At 40.6% G+C, this 18377-nt stretch overlaps 1 protein-coding gene across 7 annotated transcripts in view; it reads right to left on the reverse strand.

The window, feature by feature from the left end:
- The window catches only part of ltbp1 (latent transforming growth factor beta binding protein 1), a 318864-nt gene that overhangs the window by 237559 nt on the left and 62928 nt on the right, over positions 1-18377 (reverse strand). For 6 of the 7 annotated variants that reach the window (XM_062058983.1, XM_062058978.1, XM_062058981.1 and 3 more), the window contains exon 3: positions 16070-16406. In XM_062058983.1, coding sequence (XP_061914967.1) covers positions 16070-16406 — 337 coding nt within the window. Of the gene's footprint in view, positions 1-16069; positions 16407-18377 lie in introns of those variants that run through there. The other variant, XM_062058982.1, reaches the window with a different exon arrangement.

The raw sequence follows: 18377 nt of genomic DNA on the forward strand, positions 1-18377 counted from the left end.
AATGGTGCCTTCACAGATGTGTACCCTTGGGCACTAATAAACCCCCATACCATCACAGATGCTGGCTTTTGAATTTTGCGCCCGTAACAATCCGGATAGTATTTTTCCTCTTTGTTCCAAAAACAATTTGAAATGTGAACTCGTCAGACCACAAAACACCTTCCCACTTTGCATCAGTCCATCTTAGATGAGCTCGGGCCCAGCAAAGCCGGCAGCGTTTCTGGGTGTTTTTGATAAATGGCTTTCGCTTTGCATAGTAGAGTTTTAACTTGCACTTACAGATGTAGCAATGAATTGTAATTACTGACAGTGGTTTTCTGAAGTGTTCTTGAGCCCATGTGGTGATATCCTTTACACACTGATGTCACTTTTTGATGCAGTACCACCTCAGGGATCGAAGGTCCGTAATATCTTCGCTTAAGTGCAATGATTTCTCCAGATTCGCTGAACCTTTTGATGATATTACGGCCCGTAGAATGTGAAATCCCTAAATTCCTTGCAATAGCTTGCTGAGAAATGTTGTTCTCAAGCTGTTGGACAATTTGCTCACGCAGTTGTTCACAAATTGGTGACCCTCGCCCCATCCTTGTTTGCGAATGACTGAGCATTTCATGGAAGCTGCTTTTATACCCACCTGTTCCCAATTAGCCTGTTCACCTGTGGGATGTTTCAAATAAGTGTTTGATGAGCATTCCTCAACCTTCTCAGTCTTTTTTGCCACTTATGCCAGCTTTTTTGAAAAATATTGCAGGCATCAAATTCCAAATGAGCTAATATTTGTAAAAATTAACAAAGTTTTCCAGTTCAAACGTTAAGTATCTTTTCTTTGCACTCCATTAATTGAATATAGGTTGAAAAAGATTTGCAAATCATTGTATTCTGTTTTTATTTACCATTTACACAACGTGCCAACTTCACTGGTTTTGGGTTCTGTAGATTTAAGGCCATATCGCCCATCTTAACATGCTATCTTTTTTAGGAAATTTTGCAGGTATACACCTTAGTGTCATTTATTTTGGTACCTGACATTTGCTAACTGGTAACATGCTAACGTTAGCATGTTAACGTTTTTAACTCATTTTGTAGTAATACACATAAGAGTCGCATATTTTCTTACTTGAGGCTATCTGGCTAGCAAGCTAACTTAGTATTTCCGTTCGGCTTTTCAGCATTCACACGCAATTTTTAACGACATTTTATTTTCTAGTTCAAAGTTAATTTACACAGAGTGTGCAAAATGTGCTGAACATCTTTTATTAAAAGCTTTAGAAATATGCTCCAATTGATCTTATTAACAGGGTTTGCACAGGTAACTATCAAGTTTTGATAATTTCTTGAGCTTTTACATTGCCACAGCATATCTATGACGCCGATTGAATTTTACATTCTGATTTCTTTGGAAAATGAAATCCAGTTTTTACTTACTTAGTATAAAACATTCATTAATCATCACAAAAGCTCAAAGCACTTACAGTGATGCAATCAGTGTTTAGCAATAAGCGCGCTTGGTTACGCATTAGTTAACGTTTCTGAGGAGAACCACAGAAAAAGGACAGGCTGCACACTCTCTTCTACTACAAGACCTTTTTGGCAATTGGTGCATCAACATCATCTTTCACACAATTTTTTTTTACAAATTATGCAATGGCTGAAATTTGGACTTACACCTGAGGGGATAGTTGAAATTGAAAAAAGTAATTTATGCTTCCATAATTTTGCTTCATCCTTAGAAGCATAAATTACTGTACCACTAGAAGTCCTGGACATGTAAAAGTATTAGCGGGAGAAGAAAGCCTCTACTGTATTTTTATGGACCTCTTTGGCCACGAATGCTGCGGTGTACTGTTATTATATCCTCTTGAGAGCCTACATCCTCTGTAGAGGTGGGGATCTTTGGGGACCTCACAATTCGATTACAAGCTAAGATTTGATTAAAAATGTATTATTGATGCATCTTTAGTTTATGTATATTGATGCAGTTTTACATTTCTTTTCATTTCACTAACTAACCGTTAATTACTTACAACTTAAAAATAATATTTTGTGAAAAATTTATGATATTAATGAAAATGTGTGCAAAACTGGACCATAAGCGCCCTACAATAAAGGAGCTGGTCAGATCTCTCTGTGAGGTGGCTAGCTGCAGTCAGACAAATTTTAGAACTGTCTGCATTACTTTATTTACAATAAATTAATCGATTATTGACGTTTACTAATCGAGTCGATAATCTTCCATGTCCGAATTGCGATGCATCTAAAAATCGATTATTTCCCCTACCTCTAGTCCTCTGTACTGTTTTGCATAAAAGCGTTATTTCTTTCCAAAATGTTTACTCTGACAAAAGAAATAGACCAAAAACCAATGGCCACTGTAGTGGACGATGCTTCTCACAGAGATGCAATGGTAACATGTTATATCATTGTGTGACAAAAATGACGATTCACAGTTATCATTTTTATCACGGTAAAGAAAAAATACTTAAACACACAAAAAATCTAAAAATAGACACAAAATATACTTTTCTTGGGAGAAGAAACATTAAATATTGTTCTTGCATCTAAAGAATCATATAATTCTTATTTAAGTCTTTAAATATGACAATTATTATTCCGTAGGTTCAATGTGCACTATTGAATAACTTGGTTGCTTAGACAGTAATGTGTTTTTACAAGTTTATATTGGGTATGACCTTTGAATTGGGCAAAGACGTCACTTGTATTCATGTTAGAATTTAAGCTAGCTAGCAACCTCCAGTAAATGAGAAGTATAACAGGACAGTGAGAGAGCAGCGAAGCCTCACGCTTGGAGCGTGAGAGTCACGCAATTTAATTCATTCTCACGCCATACGCCACACTTAACATATCTTACGCTTAGATGTGTTACGTCGAGGTCGCATAGAACTGCGCTGGATCGAGCAGGTGAGCGTCCCGAACACTAATCAGAGGCAGGTGAAACTAATCAGCACCCGTGGTAACCAAAACACACAAACCCAGGGGTGCTGAAACAGAACTAAGGTAGTCAAAAACTAAACAACACATGATCCGGGCAACGGATCATAACAAGATTTCCCCATTTACTAGTCTATTTTTTTTTTTGTGTGTGGATTGCCATAGTTCGAGTAACCAATTAACTGACCGAAAGAACCTTAAGTTTGTGTGCCAAAATCTAGCCAACCCCGGAAGGCATCACAAAATGTAAACCAATCAGAAGCAATGTAAGGCGGGTCTTGGCGTCTATATCTTTCACATACACCTCGGCGCAGTGTTGTCAACTTGGCAACTTTCTCGCTAAATCTAGTATCTTTCTAACTCCTCTTAGTGACTTTCTTTCTCAAAAGCGACTAGCAACTTGGAGACATGAAAACGCATATCACTCTGCCTTGGATTATAGAATGAGATGTAAATGTTTCATCACTGGCTACGTTTCCATGCACTAAGGGCATCGCCCCACAAAAACGTTTGTGTTTCAAGTTTGTTTTAGGTTAAAAAAAAAAAAGCGTCCCTACAGTGTCCCTACAATCGTGAGTCACATCCAGGCGGAAACGTTTCCTGGGTGAGAATGACCACAGTGTGTCGCCATAAGTGGCACTGTAAACAAACAAAGCCACTGGAACCACCAAAATTATAGAACAAGAAACCGCGCACGTGCACAAAGTTCTATTCTCCAGTCACACATTACAAAAAAAAAATGTGATGGCAGATGCATGCAAAGAAAGTGACTCTTTTGTTTGGACAGACAACAAGGTGAAATTGCTTCTGCATGTCACACTTAATTACAAAACTGTAAAATATCAAAAGAAAGTTGACTTGGAGTTCTGACGATTCTTCATTCACCGAAATTCCCCTCATTCTTCAGCTTCCCTCCGATGTTTACAGTCACAACAGCGATAGTTTGCCTCTTGGAGTGGACAACTAAAGCATAAATGTGCTTCTGGTAGGTTTAATTAATACTTTAATCTGGGCGAGCTAACTGCTACGAGCTACTTGTTATGCTACATCAGAGCATGTTGATGTAACTATCGATGTGTTAAGTTATGATGCATAATCTTTGTGTGTTGTTCATATTTACTATCATAGTGTTTGCAATGAGGTGATGAAAAATTCAAAATTGTTTATTTTGTTTACATAGTAGTAGCTGCACCATCAACCTTGCTGCTGCTCCAGCCGGCTCCGGCAGCCCGAGGCAAGCTGCCTGTAACCCACAAGCGATCGTCCTGAAACATTAAGCCTGGTTCCACACCCCCAGGGGCCAGATTTACCCCCCAAAGCAACCGCACCAAGGCCACGAAGCTAACCTACAGACACACGGCAACCGCGGAGGAGACAGAGTAAAGAATGTGTTTAAAGGAGGTGCAGGCAAATGGGAAATTTAATAAGAGGATGTTGGATTGTGTTTTTATAGATGAATTTATGTAGCTGTGGAGGGGGGCGTGGCCTGCGGGCCTGCCGCGGAACGGCGTGTGCCAGGACCGGCCTCGAAGACAGCGACAGGTGCGTAGATGGCCTAGGTGGGCCTTGTTATCTAATCACCTGTCGCCTTTATTAGCAGCAGCCGGCATGAGACACGTAGTTGGAGTTGGAGGTGCTGCTGAGCAGAAGCAGGAGAGAAAGACAGTTTGCTGGAAAGCAAAAGCCTCTGGAAATTTATGAAAATAAAACAGTGTTATACCCTGAATTCCGGGCTCTCCTGGCAGTGTGTGGTGGGCCGATGAACCCACTAGAGGGCAACCTCTACATTTGGCGCCCAACAAACCGGACCACCAGAGGAGATGGAAGCCCACCCCCTGGCAGCATTGGCGAAGATCCTCACGGAGGTGTCGGCGGCCAGTCGCCAACAGCTGGAGGCGGCCCAGAAGCAAGTGGGCCAGCAGGGCCAGATGATGAGAGCGCTGGCGTAACGGATTGGAGCGGCACCGCCAACATCGGCGGTCGTCTCCATGCAGCGCATGAGGGAAGATGAGGACCTCCATGCGTTCATAGACATTTTTGTGGCCATAGCAGAGGCGTGCGCGTGGCCGAAAGAGGAGTGGGGAGTGCGACTCTTGCCGCTGCTGGCGGGGGAGGCGCAGCGAGCGGCGCTTAGCCTACTGGTGGACCTGAGGAGGGCGGTGCTGGACCGGACCGGTTATCCCCACAAAACCCCAGGCGCCCAGCACCAGCACCGCACAGAGCGAGCGTGCAGAGGGAGGAGGCAGCTCTGCCGGTTCCATGGCGCCGCGCAACTGACTCTTTTGTGTGTGCTTCCTCGCAGGTCCCGGCTGCTGCGAATACGGTGCTTTCCGCGCAGACGGCCCCTCAAACGCCTGGGCAGGCGTGCTGGAGGCGTGGGCAGCCCGGTCACGTGCGTCAGGGACCTCCACGTGTGGAGGTGAGGCAGGTGATCCGGGTTGCCGGCCCTCCGGCGCCCTCCCCAGGCCCGGGTGAGACGTACTGTATGCCGGTAAGGATACAATGGAGTACATACCGGGCGATGGTGGAGTTGGGCTGCGAGCTGTCCATGATCCACCAAAACCTGGGGTGTGAATTAGATGTGTTCATGGGGATGTGCACGAGTACCCTGTGGTCCAGTGGAAATGTAGAGGTTACCCTCTAGTGGGTTCTTCGGCCCACCACACACTGCCAGGAGAGCCCGGAATTCAGGGTATAACACTGTTTTATTTTCATAAATGTCCAGAGGCTTTTGCTTTCCAGCAAACTGTCTTTCTCTCCTGCTTCCGCTCAGCAGCACATCGAACTCTAACTACGTGTCTCATTCCGGCTGCTGCTAATAAAGGCGATTAGATAACAAGGCCCACCTAGGCCATCTACGCACCTGTCGCTGTCTTCGGGGCCGGTCCTGGCACACCCCGTTCCACGGCAGGCCCGCAGGCCACGCCCCCCTCCACAGTAGCCTTTTATTGTTTGATACTGTATGCACACTCTTTTAAGAAGTGGATCTAAATAAAAAAAGAAAGTAAGGAAATAGCGGTCAATGTTTACGCCACACACACACACACAATTCACCAACATCGTCTTGTTCTCATTCCATACTTTTAACAAAAGTTACAATATTAAACATCACGAGTATGTAAAAGCACAGTACATAAAGCTAAAACACTGGTTTTAGCAGTAGTGTACAGTAATAAAGGAGACAAACAAGCACTCGTTCTTCTGGTGGCCCAAACTTGACGTTGTTGTATTTAAAATAATATGACGTGTTGATTATTAATATTATTGTGTATGTGTCTGTACTGCATGTCTAGTTGATAGATGATGACAATGTTTTTTGCCATATATAGAGCTAATAGTAGTAACTACTGTACATCACAATCACAGCTTTGGTGTTGACAGCTGCTGCGCATGCCTTCTCCATCTCCGGGTGGCGACATGGCAGGAAACTTGACAGTTTATCAAAGTGCCATTATCAATCACGGTTTTACGATGATTAAAGTGGTAATACTAACCGTCGGGAGTTTAACCACGACTTATCATGACCACTGTTTATCGTTACATTCCTAGTTCTCAAGAGTATAGACTAGGGCAGGGGTCGGCAACACACATGCGGCTCTTTAGCGCCACCCTATTGGCTCACTGGAGCTTTTTCAAAAATGTGTGAATGTGGAAAAAATATATTTTTTGTTTTAACATAGTTTCTGTAGGAGGACAAACATGACACACATCTTCCTAATTGTTAGAAATCCAACTGTTTATATTAAACATGCTTCATTGATGAGAGTATTTGGCAAGTGCCGTTGATCAACTAATTTCAGCGGTCCTTGAACTCACCATAGTTTGTTTGCATGTATAACTTTCTCCGACGCTGCCTCAAAAAACATGTTTTATGCCACTCCTGCATTGTCTCATTTGGCCCACCAAACATTTTATGCTGTGCTTAAATGCACAAAGGTGAGCTTAGTTGATGTTATTGACTTGCTGGAATGCTAATCAAGCCTATTTGGTCACTGCATGACTGAAAGCTAATCGATGCTAACATGCTATTTAGGCCAGCCGTATGTACATATTGCATCATTATGCCTAATTTCCTTTACTTACTTGTGTGTATTTAATTGATATTTGCATGTCCCATGCCATAGTATCTATATGTAATATTGGCTGAATTTCTGATTGTTTGTGTGCCATGTTGTTATAGACCACAGCAAACAATACCCAGCTTGAAAGGATTGTAATAAATCCATTAGAAGACACCCTTTAACTTGGACACACACATCTATACCTTTGGTAATTATAAGACAGAAATTTCCAGGAATTATCTCACACTCTGAGAAGCCTCTGTTTTACTAATGTTTTTGTACTAAATGTTTTCCAATGTTGTAAAAATGTGTAGAATAAATATTACATTTCAACATTTATGTCTACAAATATTTGCGTCAGCCTGCGACACATAATCATTTTGATAGTAGGCTAATATAGACACTTACATCATGTGTGGTTTTCATTATTACAGTTATATAAAGCTTTTAATTTTTTTTGCGGCTCCAGACAGATTTTTCTTTGTATTTTTGGTCCAATATGGCTCTTTCAACATTTTGGGTTGTCGACCCCTGGACTCGGGTGAAAATGTAATATCACGGTTACTGTGAAATTGTGTCACGGTTATCAATGTGATCAAGGTTACTTAAATGCAGTACACACCAAAATCTTTTAAAAAAGCTTGATTTAAAAAATATATATAAATCAACAATGGGGACGGCGTGGCGCAGTTGGGAGAGTGGCCGTGCTAGCAACCTGAGGGTTCCTGGTTCAGTCCCCACCTTTTACCAACCTCGCCACGTCCGCTGTGTCCTTGAGCAAGACACTTCACCCTTGCTCCTGATGGGTCGTGGTTAGGGCCTTGCATGGCAGCTCCCTCCATCAGTGTGTGAATGTGTGTAATGGGTGAATGTGGAAATAGTGTGAAAGCGCTTTGAGTACCTTGAAGGTAGAAAAGCACTATACAAGTAAAACCCATTTACAATTTAACAACAGTGAAATAATAAATATCTTCATAGTTACACAGCTGCCAAGCCTAACACTTTGAGCATGAGAGTCATGCAATTTAACCCTTTCTCATGCCACACGCCACACTTGACATTTCTCATTCTTATATTTCTCCGTACACTACTCTATATTTTTTTCAAAATTATAAACTTTTTTCCTTGCGACATGTCATTGTTCGAGTAACTGATTGAATGATCGAAATAACCAATCCCAAGCCAATTAATATGTTTTTGTGCCTAAATCTAGCCAACCACAGAGGGCACCATGCAATGTAAACCAATCAGAAGCAACGGAAGGCGGGTCTTGTCGCCTCTACCTTTCACATACACCTCAATGCACTGAGTGCAGTGTTGTCAACTTGGTGCCTTTCTCACTAAATCTAGTATATTTTCTACTCTTAGTGACATTTTTTCTCAAAAGTGACTAGCGAAGAATCTAGTGACTTTTTTTTGGATGTTTCGGAAATATGAAACCGGGTATCACTCTAATGTCCTCAACGTACAAGTGGCAGTTGACCCTTTCCTCACAGGCAGTCCCATGTCTACTGCTGCTCTTTGACAGCTTGTACTGAAAACACATATTGTTGTACTTTAAAGTGCAATGAAAATAAAGTTCCATTCCAGTCACAGCAGAGGGAGACACACACATCCACCCTGTGCAAAGCTGCCACTGTTTCTGCCGTAATTAGTTTACAGTGTGAGATAAATGTAAATGTTTCCTCACTGTCACGCTTCAAATAAAAACAAGTTTATTCTTCATGTTATTGATACAGTCAATAGTTTTGCTTCGTTTGTGAATATTACAACCCTTCAGTTTTTTTAATCAAATTTGATACTCTAACATTTGACGATGTAGAACAAATAAAAATACAAACTAAAGTAAAAATGAACAGAAATTTTTTTTTTAACAATTCTAATCATAATTACCATTATGATCACTTTTTATGTCTCCCACTACATTATTCCTCTCCTCTACAGCACCCATTGTAATCAATTATGCAAATGAGGCAATGATGTCATCTATCAAGGTCTAGCAACATCTATGACAGTCGATAGCTACTTTCCTTACTAAGGAGTTGGCAACACTGGAAGATGAAGAGAGATCAGAAAAGCCTAAGGACAGTGAGGACTGAGATTGGGAAATTGGGAACACAGATGCAGAGGATGAGACAGAAGAGCCAGCAGAGAATACAGTGGAGATGATTCATATTTCTAAAGTCTGGTTAATTAGGACTAGCATTATGAGGCCACAGTTCAGGGAGGGCTGCTGGAGGTGAGTACATCAGTCTTAAGTATAAATCGATGTGCAAACAGGCCAAATCGGTGTTAAGAGAGGCCCATTTTTTTTCAAACACATCATCCCACTAAAGTGTCACTCTTTTCATTTTCTGGAACTTGGCAGCCCTGGATTTATCACCCTGGTCTTAGAGAGCAAAGCCTGTAGGTTAAATGTGCACAATTGAATATCTTAGTTGGTCAGACAATAATATGTTTATGCAAGTTTTATTGTGGTGTGACATTTGTAATGGGGAGAGACGTTAATGTGTCTTGTATACATGCTGAAATTCAAACTAGCAAGCAATTATTTCGTTAGTTTGCCAGCGCTGGCTGATAGCTAGCTTTCTTCTACAGGAAATGAGCAGTATTACCAGTCCTTAAGTTTATTGAATTACGGTTATCAATCACAGTTAACGTAATTCTAATTTGAAACAGTAATATTAACCGTCGGGAGTTTTATCGCCGTTTATCATTAACGGTAATCATTACAGAGTGAATAGTATTACATTCAAATGAAGTGAATCTATTTTCAAGTGATGAGTCGCAGTCATTGACAATATGACCAAGGCAAGAAGAATGAATGACGATAGTGCTCGTACTAATATTCTGAACAAGAGCTGTGCTTGTGTCAGGAAAAAGACGAGCCATTGGGCTGACAGATCGATGGCAGTGCAATCTCCTTCAGCTTTATGTGAGCTTGTAGGGATGGAATGTGACGAGAGGTTCTTCACCATCATTCCAGTCCATAAATCATGAACGACAGGTTAATACTGTTGTAATGGCTACCACTGTGGTTCAACTCAGGGGTCAAATGCTGCGGCTGAAGTGGAGCATCTCAAACCATTTGATGCGTACCCAGAAGAAGATATAAATTATTACTTAAGAGGTATTTCCCAAAGGTGAAACAACGTTTGATCTGGAATAGAAGCAATGGGCATTCATCTTCATATTCACCATTCTGATGTGATGCAGTAACACGACTCATGACTCTGACCTTCAGCACAAAGCAAGTGAATTTGGTGTGGAATAATTTAAGGGCTCTTGATCCCAAACCTCTCAGTTTATGGGACAAACTACAAAGAACATAAAATGTGAGACAGGCCTTCTTGTTCAACATCTGTGACTTGGCAATGTCGACAAATGGGCAAAGATTTCCACAGATACTCTTGTCAACGTGTCTTCCCTGAAGTGTAGAAGCTGTTATTGTTACAAAGGGAGACCGACCCCACAAGTTATTGTAATTGGAATTCCTTTTAAAGGGGTCATATTACGTCTGTTGGCCCCTGTTTTTTGTGAATTTGGGATCCCCAAAGGTGCAGAAAATTAGATTTTATGCAGAGATATTTCTAAAACAATTTTGCCTTGTTATAAACAAGCTGCTTGCGATCTGCCCCAACTTGTGACATATGCCAAGTTGTTACGTCAGCAAAGACCTCCATAGATGGTAAATGTTTCCCAGATGATGCCTGCAACAAATGCGCCATTTTCCTTTTTCTTAACAGCGTTTGTAGTCCAAACAAAAATATGTCCAAAGTGAGACCCGTAAAATAAAATGCTGTTATTTGTTGGATAAACAAGAACAGGTCACAACACAAACCTCAACCCTCATCTGAAGAAGTAAGAAATGCCTGCTTAACTATTTTGTTTTGTGTGAATTAAGTATCTTATTGTGTGAAAAAATCTTCGAAAACAGGTGTTTTAGTAACATCTACCGACAATATACAGAAGGATTTTCCCAGAAAAAACATTTAATGAGGGGGTCAGGGCTACATATGGCAATGGTGTAGGTCTAATACCAGTAGATTGACAAATGTAATGATATGTTATATATCAGTGTTGCACATGTATGTACATGGGATGTACGTTTGTATGTGGATATGCCATGCCATTTTAGATAGGGAGAAAGACATTATATCAACACCTATCCTATATATTTGAGAGAAAGCTAATAAACTAACCTTTGAGATGCTGTCATTTCAAGGCTCGGTTTTATTTATTCCTCTTCCCTTTCCACTTGCTCCGGGTAAAACATTGGCTCGTTCAGTTGGATGCTAAAATCAGTCGCTGTTGCAATTTCTAATAAAAAGTACAATATAATTCTAATGTATGATATTTTACGGCCCCTTATGAGAAGCGTATCGTACTTAAACAATACAAACATGGCTGCAGGGAAGACGTTTCAGTCAGCGTAAGGGGGCAGGGCAAGGAGAGAGCCTAAAAGAAATCCCCCCAAAACGGTTTATATGTAGATTAAAAAGTCACAATACGACCCCTTTAAGTTTAATGGTAAAATGGTAAATTTCCTTTTAGCGCATATAAATATATTGCTTTTTCGGTTGCCCTATGACGTCACACTAGCCTGTGGCTCCTTAAAAGTTACCAGCCGAGCTCTGTGGTATGTGATGTCCGCTGTAATATTGGCACATATTACAAATATTACGTTTCTAATGGCTATGCTGATGTAAAATAGCAGACAGCATCAAGGAATGATCTTAGATTGCACTACGAACAAGACGCTATCAAGAATGTATCTGAGCGGATACAGCAGGAGAGTTTTTTAGAAGGAATTTTCGGACGGAGAATGATGGAAACACAACTTTTGAATGTCTCGGAGTTCATTCATAATGCTCTTTGGACTGATGGAAGGAGCACCTAGAGGCTACGCGATGAGCACCGCAGGACACGCCCCCCCACGTGCCGCGCAGACCGCGGCCACGCGCCTCCACAACCGGAGGCAATCTGCAATCAGCGCACCTGGACTTGATCAGGAACAGCAGCATAAAGGCTCACTCTGCAGACTACACTGCGCCGGAACGTAGCATCTGTTTACAGTAAGCTTCGCGTCTCTCGCTCCTCTCCTGTGTCTGCTCTCCTTGTTCCCTCACTCCTTGTTCTGACTTGTCCCTGTCGTTTCCCTTCTCCCGCAGTTGTCTCCGTTACCTTAGAAGTGAGCCGTGCGCCTCACTTCTGTGGATCTCCCCCTGGACCCTGACTGCCTTCCTCGACTACCCCACTTTTGGACCCGGACCTCAGGACATCTCTCTCCAACTTGGATCACGGACCTCTTTTGCCCAACCCCTTTGGACTTGTTTGCCTCCACAACCAACACACACTTCCAACAATCTCTGGTCAATACTATCTGGTTAGTTTCTACAATAATCCCGCATACACACAAATAGTAGCATACACACTCCATGTATACATCAAAAGCTCAATAAAACCCATTGAGCAAGACTTCCTGTGTCATGCCGTCTCCTTCCCCCTAATCGTACCTAACAGACATTCTCAATTTCCTTAGATACCTTCTTCAATAAATCTCTGGTGTGTTTCCTACCATCAACGCACTTGAAAATGTTCTGTTCTTTTAGTCTACTCCTCATTACAATTGTTGCTACGTTTTTATTGAATGGTATCTGCTTACGGGTTATGTCCTACCCGACGAGATTGGCACATGCGTGATACGAAATGTCCCCTCCGATGCACACATACCCTCGAGAGATCTGGTTTCCAATCGCATAATCCAGGTCTGGTTAGGGATGATGTTTGATAAGAAATTATCGGGTTCGTGCCTATTATCGAATCCTCTTATCGAACCGATTCCTTATCGATTCTCTTATCGAGTCCAGATAGGTTGTTGTATATGGAAAAAAACACACAATATTTGGTTTAACAAAAGCTCACTTGTATTATATAAGAAAAAAATAAAATCTAATAAATAAATAAATATTGACTGTTACCCCCCTAAAAAAATAAAATAAAAAAAATAAATATTGACTGTTGTTACCCAAAGTATATTAAGTGGGATTTTTCAGAAAAACAAATATACACAGTATCACAAAAACAACCTGTCTCTGTGATCACTATATGTGTATAAATAATACTATAGTGTTAAATAAAATCAGTCCCTTGGGCACAAAACTGAAAATAATACAGCTCTCCAAAAAGTGCACTTCTGCTGCTATTTGACATAACTGTTTGTTATGATGCTTTGACATTTTTGCACTTTATTTCTTTATTGAAAGAAAATTCTATGAAGAGAAAAGTTGTTTGCAAATGTGGTTACAATGCTAAAAAATGAAAAGTTAAAGCTAAAAAAAGAAATACACTTTATTGAGTTAAAATCTTTCTTTATAGGGGGAAAGATGTGATGTTATGAGCTAGGGAACATAACAACTCACTACCCATCATGCAACGGGAGTGACGAGCATGCGCGGTAGCCCCGAAAAGTGTTGTTGCATGTCGTCACCCGTGAAAGTAAACGTCAAGAACTCAGCCAACACGCCTCGTCTGCATTATTTATAATTAGACAGACAACACATATACAGTGTGATTTTGTTTTGTTTACAAGGAAAGAAAAACAAAAGTTAAAAAAGGGAGATCATGTCATATATGTTGTATATATATGTATGTGCTGCGGTTGCTTTAAGAATGTTGTGACAGCTGCCGTAAAGGAGGTGCGTTGCTAGCCTGGTTGCTATGTTTCCGGTTGGTCGTAAAAGTGTCATGTGTTTGTACCCTGCTCAAATCTCTCAGTAAAGTTATTCATTGGATTATATTGTTTTGAACTTTATTATTCCATTGTTTTTCCTGCTTTCGCTATCTGCGCCTAATGACGTGACGTCAATTCTTGTGATGTCTCAAGAGGCATTCTGGTCGGGACGGGATTCGTTCCGAGGGATTCGAATAAAGAACCAACTCTTTTTCTTTACTATAGTGGTCTCGATAACGGGTACCGGTTCTCAATAAGGGATTCGAGTCCGAGGACTCGGTTCTTTTCTTATCGAACAACCGGGAAAACCGGTTTCGAGTATCATCCCTAGGTCTGGTAGTCCAACTTTTCAAAATCCGAACACGATTGGATTAAGGTGTTTCCCTAGGTTGTAGGATGCTTATTTAGAGCCGAACTATTTGAGAAATTTGAATAATTTAGGGCAAGAAAGTACTGACTGTTATGCAGACAACACACAGCTTTGTGTATCAATTAAACTAATAGTCTATCAAAACTACAGGCCTGTCTTGAAAATAACAAGAAATGGATGACTTCTAACTTTTTACTATCAAACTTAGATAAAAGTGAAATTATAGTACTTGTCTGACAGCAAAGTCATCTATGATACAACTGCTCTAGAGGGTTTTGCTCAGAAGAATTTAGAAACATTGGCTTTAGGGCTAGCTAGCGTCCCCTCTGATGGCTTCATTGTTATATATCTCTTCCACAAGGGCTGGCGTGTGACTTGCGACTCTCTTTCAAAATTCGAAAGGGGCATTGTTTTTTTGTGTGTTTTGTAAGCAACCATAACTCTTGTTGACTAGCTTCCTGAGAGAGAGAGAGAGAGAGAGAGAGAGAGAGAGAGAGAGAGAGAGAGAGAGAGAGAGAGAGAGAGAGAGAGAGAGAGAGAGAGATAGAGAGAGAGAGAGAGTGAGTGAGTGAGTGAGTGAGTGAGTGAGTGAGTGAGTGAGTGAGTGAGTGAGTGAGAGAGAGAGAGAGATTTAACTTGGAGATTTCTATAAAGGTTATTGCAAATATTTTCCCTAAAATACGCAGTGAGACTATAAAGTATGTTTTATTCGATCACTCTATAAATCGAACAAACTAATCGATAAGATTACTCACTAAAGTAATCGATAGCTGTAGCCTGATTTACAAAAAATATCAGGATATAGATTTTAGGCCACAACGGCCATTCGTAGTTGTTATCCATGTTTTTGTGTTGATTTAAAATAAAAAAGCAAATGATTGAATGATACACGGGTTACGTTGTACTTCCACAGTGTATCGACTACGTAATTCTTTTTCACTCACATAACCAGTTCTCTATTTTTTGGTACAGTAGTAATTTATGCGAGTGCGTACGTAATAAGGTTGTTTATGATAAACCGATGCGACCCGATATCCGTATCGAGAAGTGGCCGGCTTGGCTATAATGGTTACAGTCCCCTCAATCGATAAGGTTCAGCTGTGAATATTTCGGTTAATCGAGTGTAAACACATAAACTGGTTATCGTGCCGAACTAGAAATCAGTTGACGGCTTTTGTCTTTAAAAACGACATGAGACCAAGTGTTGTCTGTGAAAAGAGTCACTTTACATTACTTACATAACTGGAGACGAGAATAGACGTAGATACATGGTCCTCGTGTCACGCGAGACTAGCGATCAGTAGACAGTTTATCTTTAAAAACAATGCAAGAGTCACGACTGCCCGCCAAATAATCCTTATAATCCGGTGTGCCCTGTTATTCTCATGGCATTCAACTGATCAGTTATCTAAGAAGATGTTTGTCCTCTTATCCGAGTCGTTTTCATTAGTTCATGCTCATTAGACTGGACAGATTGGACAGATCTAGTCTGAGCGCATGGTGCAAAGGTCCTAACTATTTATCCTCAATCATGAGGAAGTGTACGCACAGAAAATAATGCTTTGGTTCTATTGTGGTGTAAAAAAGAATGTGTCTATCCATAGTTAACCATAGTATTGAATCATTCATACACCATATCTAATCTTTTTTAATCGTTCATACACTAAATCGAATCATATCGAATCGTTCATACACTAAATCGAATCGCATTGAATGGTTCTGTTTTATAAATAAAGCGTTTTTTAATCGAATCGTAACCCATGTATCAAGATGCAAATCGAATCGTCCATCACAAAGAGATTTATATCCCTAGTATGGAACCAGCAAACATCGTAACCCGAGGTCCACCTGTATCAGTCTTGTCATCCAATTACTAACACAAATAAAGAGGGAGAGGACAACTATACTGTATATAGTCTAATGCAAATAAAGGTTGAATGAAAAAGTGGAACTTACTGCTGTTGGATGTGTTGCTGGGTATAATATGGCCGTACAAGCTGTGGGGAAGGTTTGACAGTCAGTTTCATTTGAGCGATGTTGTCCGGCTGTGGCGGGGGCAGGTCATAAGCATCAGGCAGAACTTGCTGAGGTATGGGACGCTGTGGTACAGCGTTGTGTCCATTTACAGGACTGCTGCTGTGATCATTGGTCGCTCCTTTCCCAGGCTGTGCTGGAAGGGTTTGTGTGGGCACAGTCTTCTGCTCACATGCCTTCCCGCTTGAGCCAGGCTTGCAGACACAGAGCTGAGGCCTAAGGCACATTCCTTTGTTTTGGCACTGGGGGATGCAGTTTGCTGGAATACAAAATCCAGACAGATGAGTTTAGAAAAGGAAGCTGGTGATAAGAGGACAGACATGTACACATGGATGCACAGATGAATAAATACAATCATGATTAGTTTTTTTTTTAGAACACAAACAATAAATATAACATTTGACCCAATGATTAAACATTGGCAAAAAAAAATAGGAAAGAGATTTTTGTGACCATTGACCTCAGCTCCTGCATTCTTCTTGAATATCATTCACCACAATATTCCTGTGTTAAGCAGAGTGCTGTAGTACCTCGACTTACAAGTACCCCGACATTAGAGTAATTTGAGATGCTGCTATTTGTTATGCATTAAATTGCGAGCAAAATTTGAGTTACGAGCCTCCCTGTCGCTAGTTGGTGTCACAAATGCCACAGTGAACCTTGTAAAATTCGACCAAAACATCTGGTTTTTACTCGCTAGCATTAGCTTATAACTTGAGATTGACATTACTTTGTATTTCAAGCATGGGGAGAAAGTGAGTGTGAAGGAGAATGCAGTATTTCATTAGCTGCAAACATACTTTCTCAAACCTCTCATATCATAACACAACATTGTTCTGCTCATTATTCGTGATGAGAATGGTGGCGGTGGCGCTGTAAGCAAACCATTTCTGTCGTTCCTCATGGGACGACTACTCTTGTTGTTGATATGGCTTGTTGTTGATATGGCTGTTGTTGTGAATTAGTCAATCCTATCTTCTTTCTCTGTATACTTCTGTCTCCTTTCTATGGAAGTATTATTGTAGCAAAAGTATTTACAAACGTGCATCTCAATCTGTGCGTGTGTAATCCAATTCACGTGCGTGTGAACTAATGTGTGTGTCTGTATATCAATCCGAGTGTTAGTAATCAGATAGCTCCATGGAGCCACTGGGTGGCTCCATGGACCTTTTTCAAAAATTTAGGGAAATTGAAAAAAAAATTGGGGTGAAAAATATGTTTTTTGTTGTAATATGGTTTCTGTCGGAGGACAAACATGACACAAACCTTCCTAATTGTTAGAAAGCCCACTGTTTAATATGTTTGTGTTTATGCTTCACTGATAAGAGTAATTGGCGAGCGCCGGTTTGTCCTACTAATTTTGGCGGTCCTTGAACTCACCGTAGTTGTGGACTGTGACGCAACGGTTTGTTTACATGTACAACTTTCTCCGACGCTGCCACAGAAAGACGTGTTTTATGCCACTCCTTATTTGTTTCATTTTGTCCACCAAATGTTTTATGCTGTGCGTGAATGCACAAAGGTGAGCTTTGTTGATGTTACTGACTTGTTGGACTGCTAATCAGGCATATTTGGTCACTGCATGACTCCATGCTAATCGATGCTAACTTGTCATTTAAGCTAGCTGTATGTACGTATTGCATCATTATGCCTCATTTGTAGGTACATTTGAGTTCATTTAATTTCCTTTACTTATGTCCCCTGGGTATTTCATTTATATTTGCATGTCTCATGACACATTGTCTGTATGTAATTTTGGCTGCATTTCTGATAGTTGTTTGTGCGCCATGTTGTTCCGGACCACAGTAAACGTTACCCAGCTTACAAAGATTGTAATAAATCTGTTAGAAGAAGACAGCCTGACGTTTCCTTTAACTAGGACACACACATCTATACCTTTGACCATTCTATGACATTTCCAGAAGTTATCTCCCCCCTGAGAAATTTTACTAATGTTTTCTAATGTTGTAAAAATGTGAAGAATAAATATTACATTTAAACATTTCTGTCAATGAAGATTTGCATCAGCCTGCGACATAAAGTCATTTTGATAGTAGGCTAATATAGCTAATATAGACACTTACATCATGTGTTGTCTTCATTATAACACTTATATAAGACTTTTAAAGTAATTGTGATAGTAGGCTATTATAGCTAATATAGACACTTACATCATGCGTTGTCTTCATTATAACACTTATATAAGACTTTTAAAGTAATTGTGATAGTA

The sequence above is a fragment of the Entelurus aequoreus genome, linkage group LG09 (assembly GCF_033978785.1).
Source record: "Entelurus aequoreus isolate RoL-2023_Sb linkage group LG09, RoL_Eaeq_v1.1, whole genome shotgun sequence".
NCBI classification, from domain to species: domain Eukaryota; kingdom Metazoa; phylum Chordata; class Actinopteri; order Syngnathiformes; family Syngnathidae; genus Entelurus; species Entelurus aequoreus.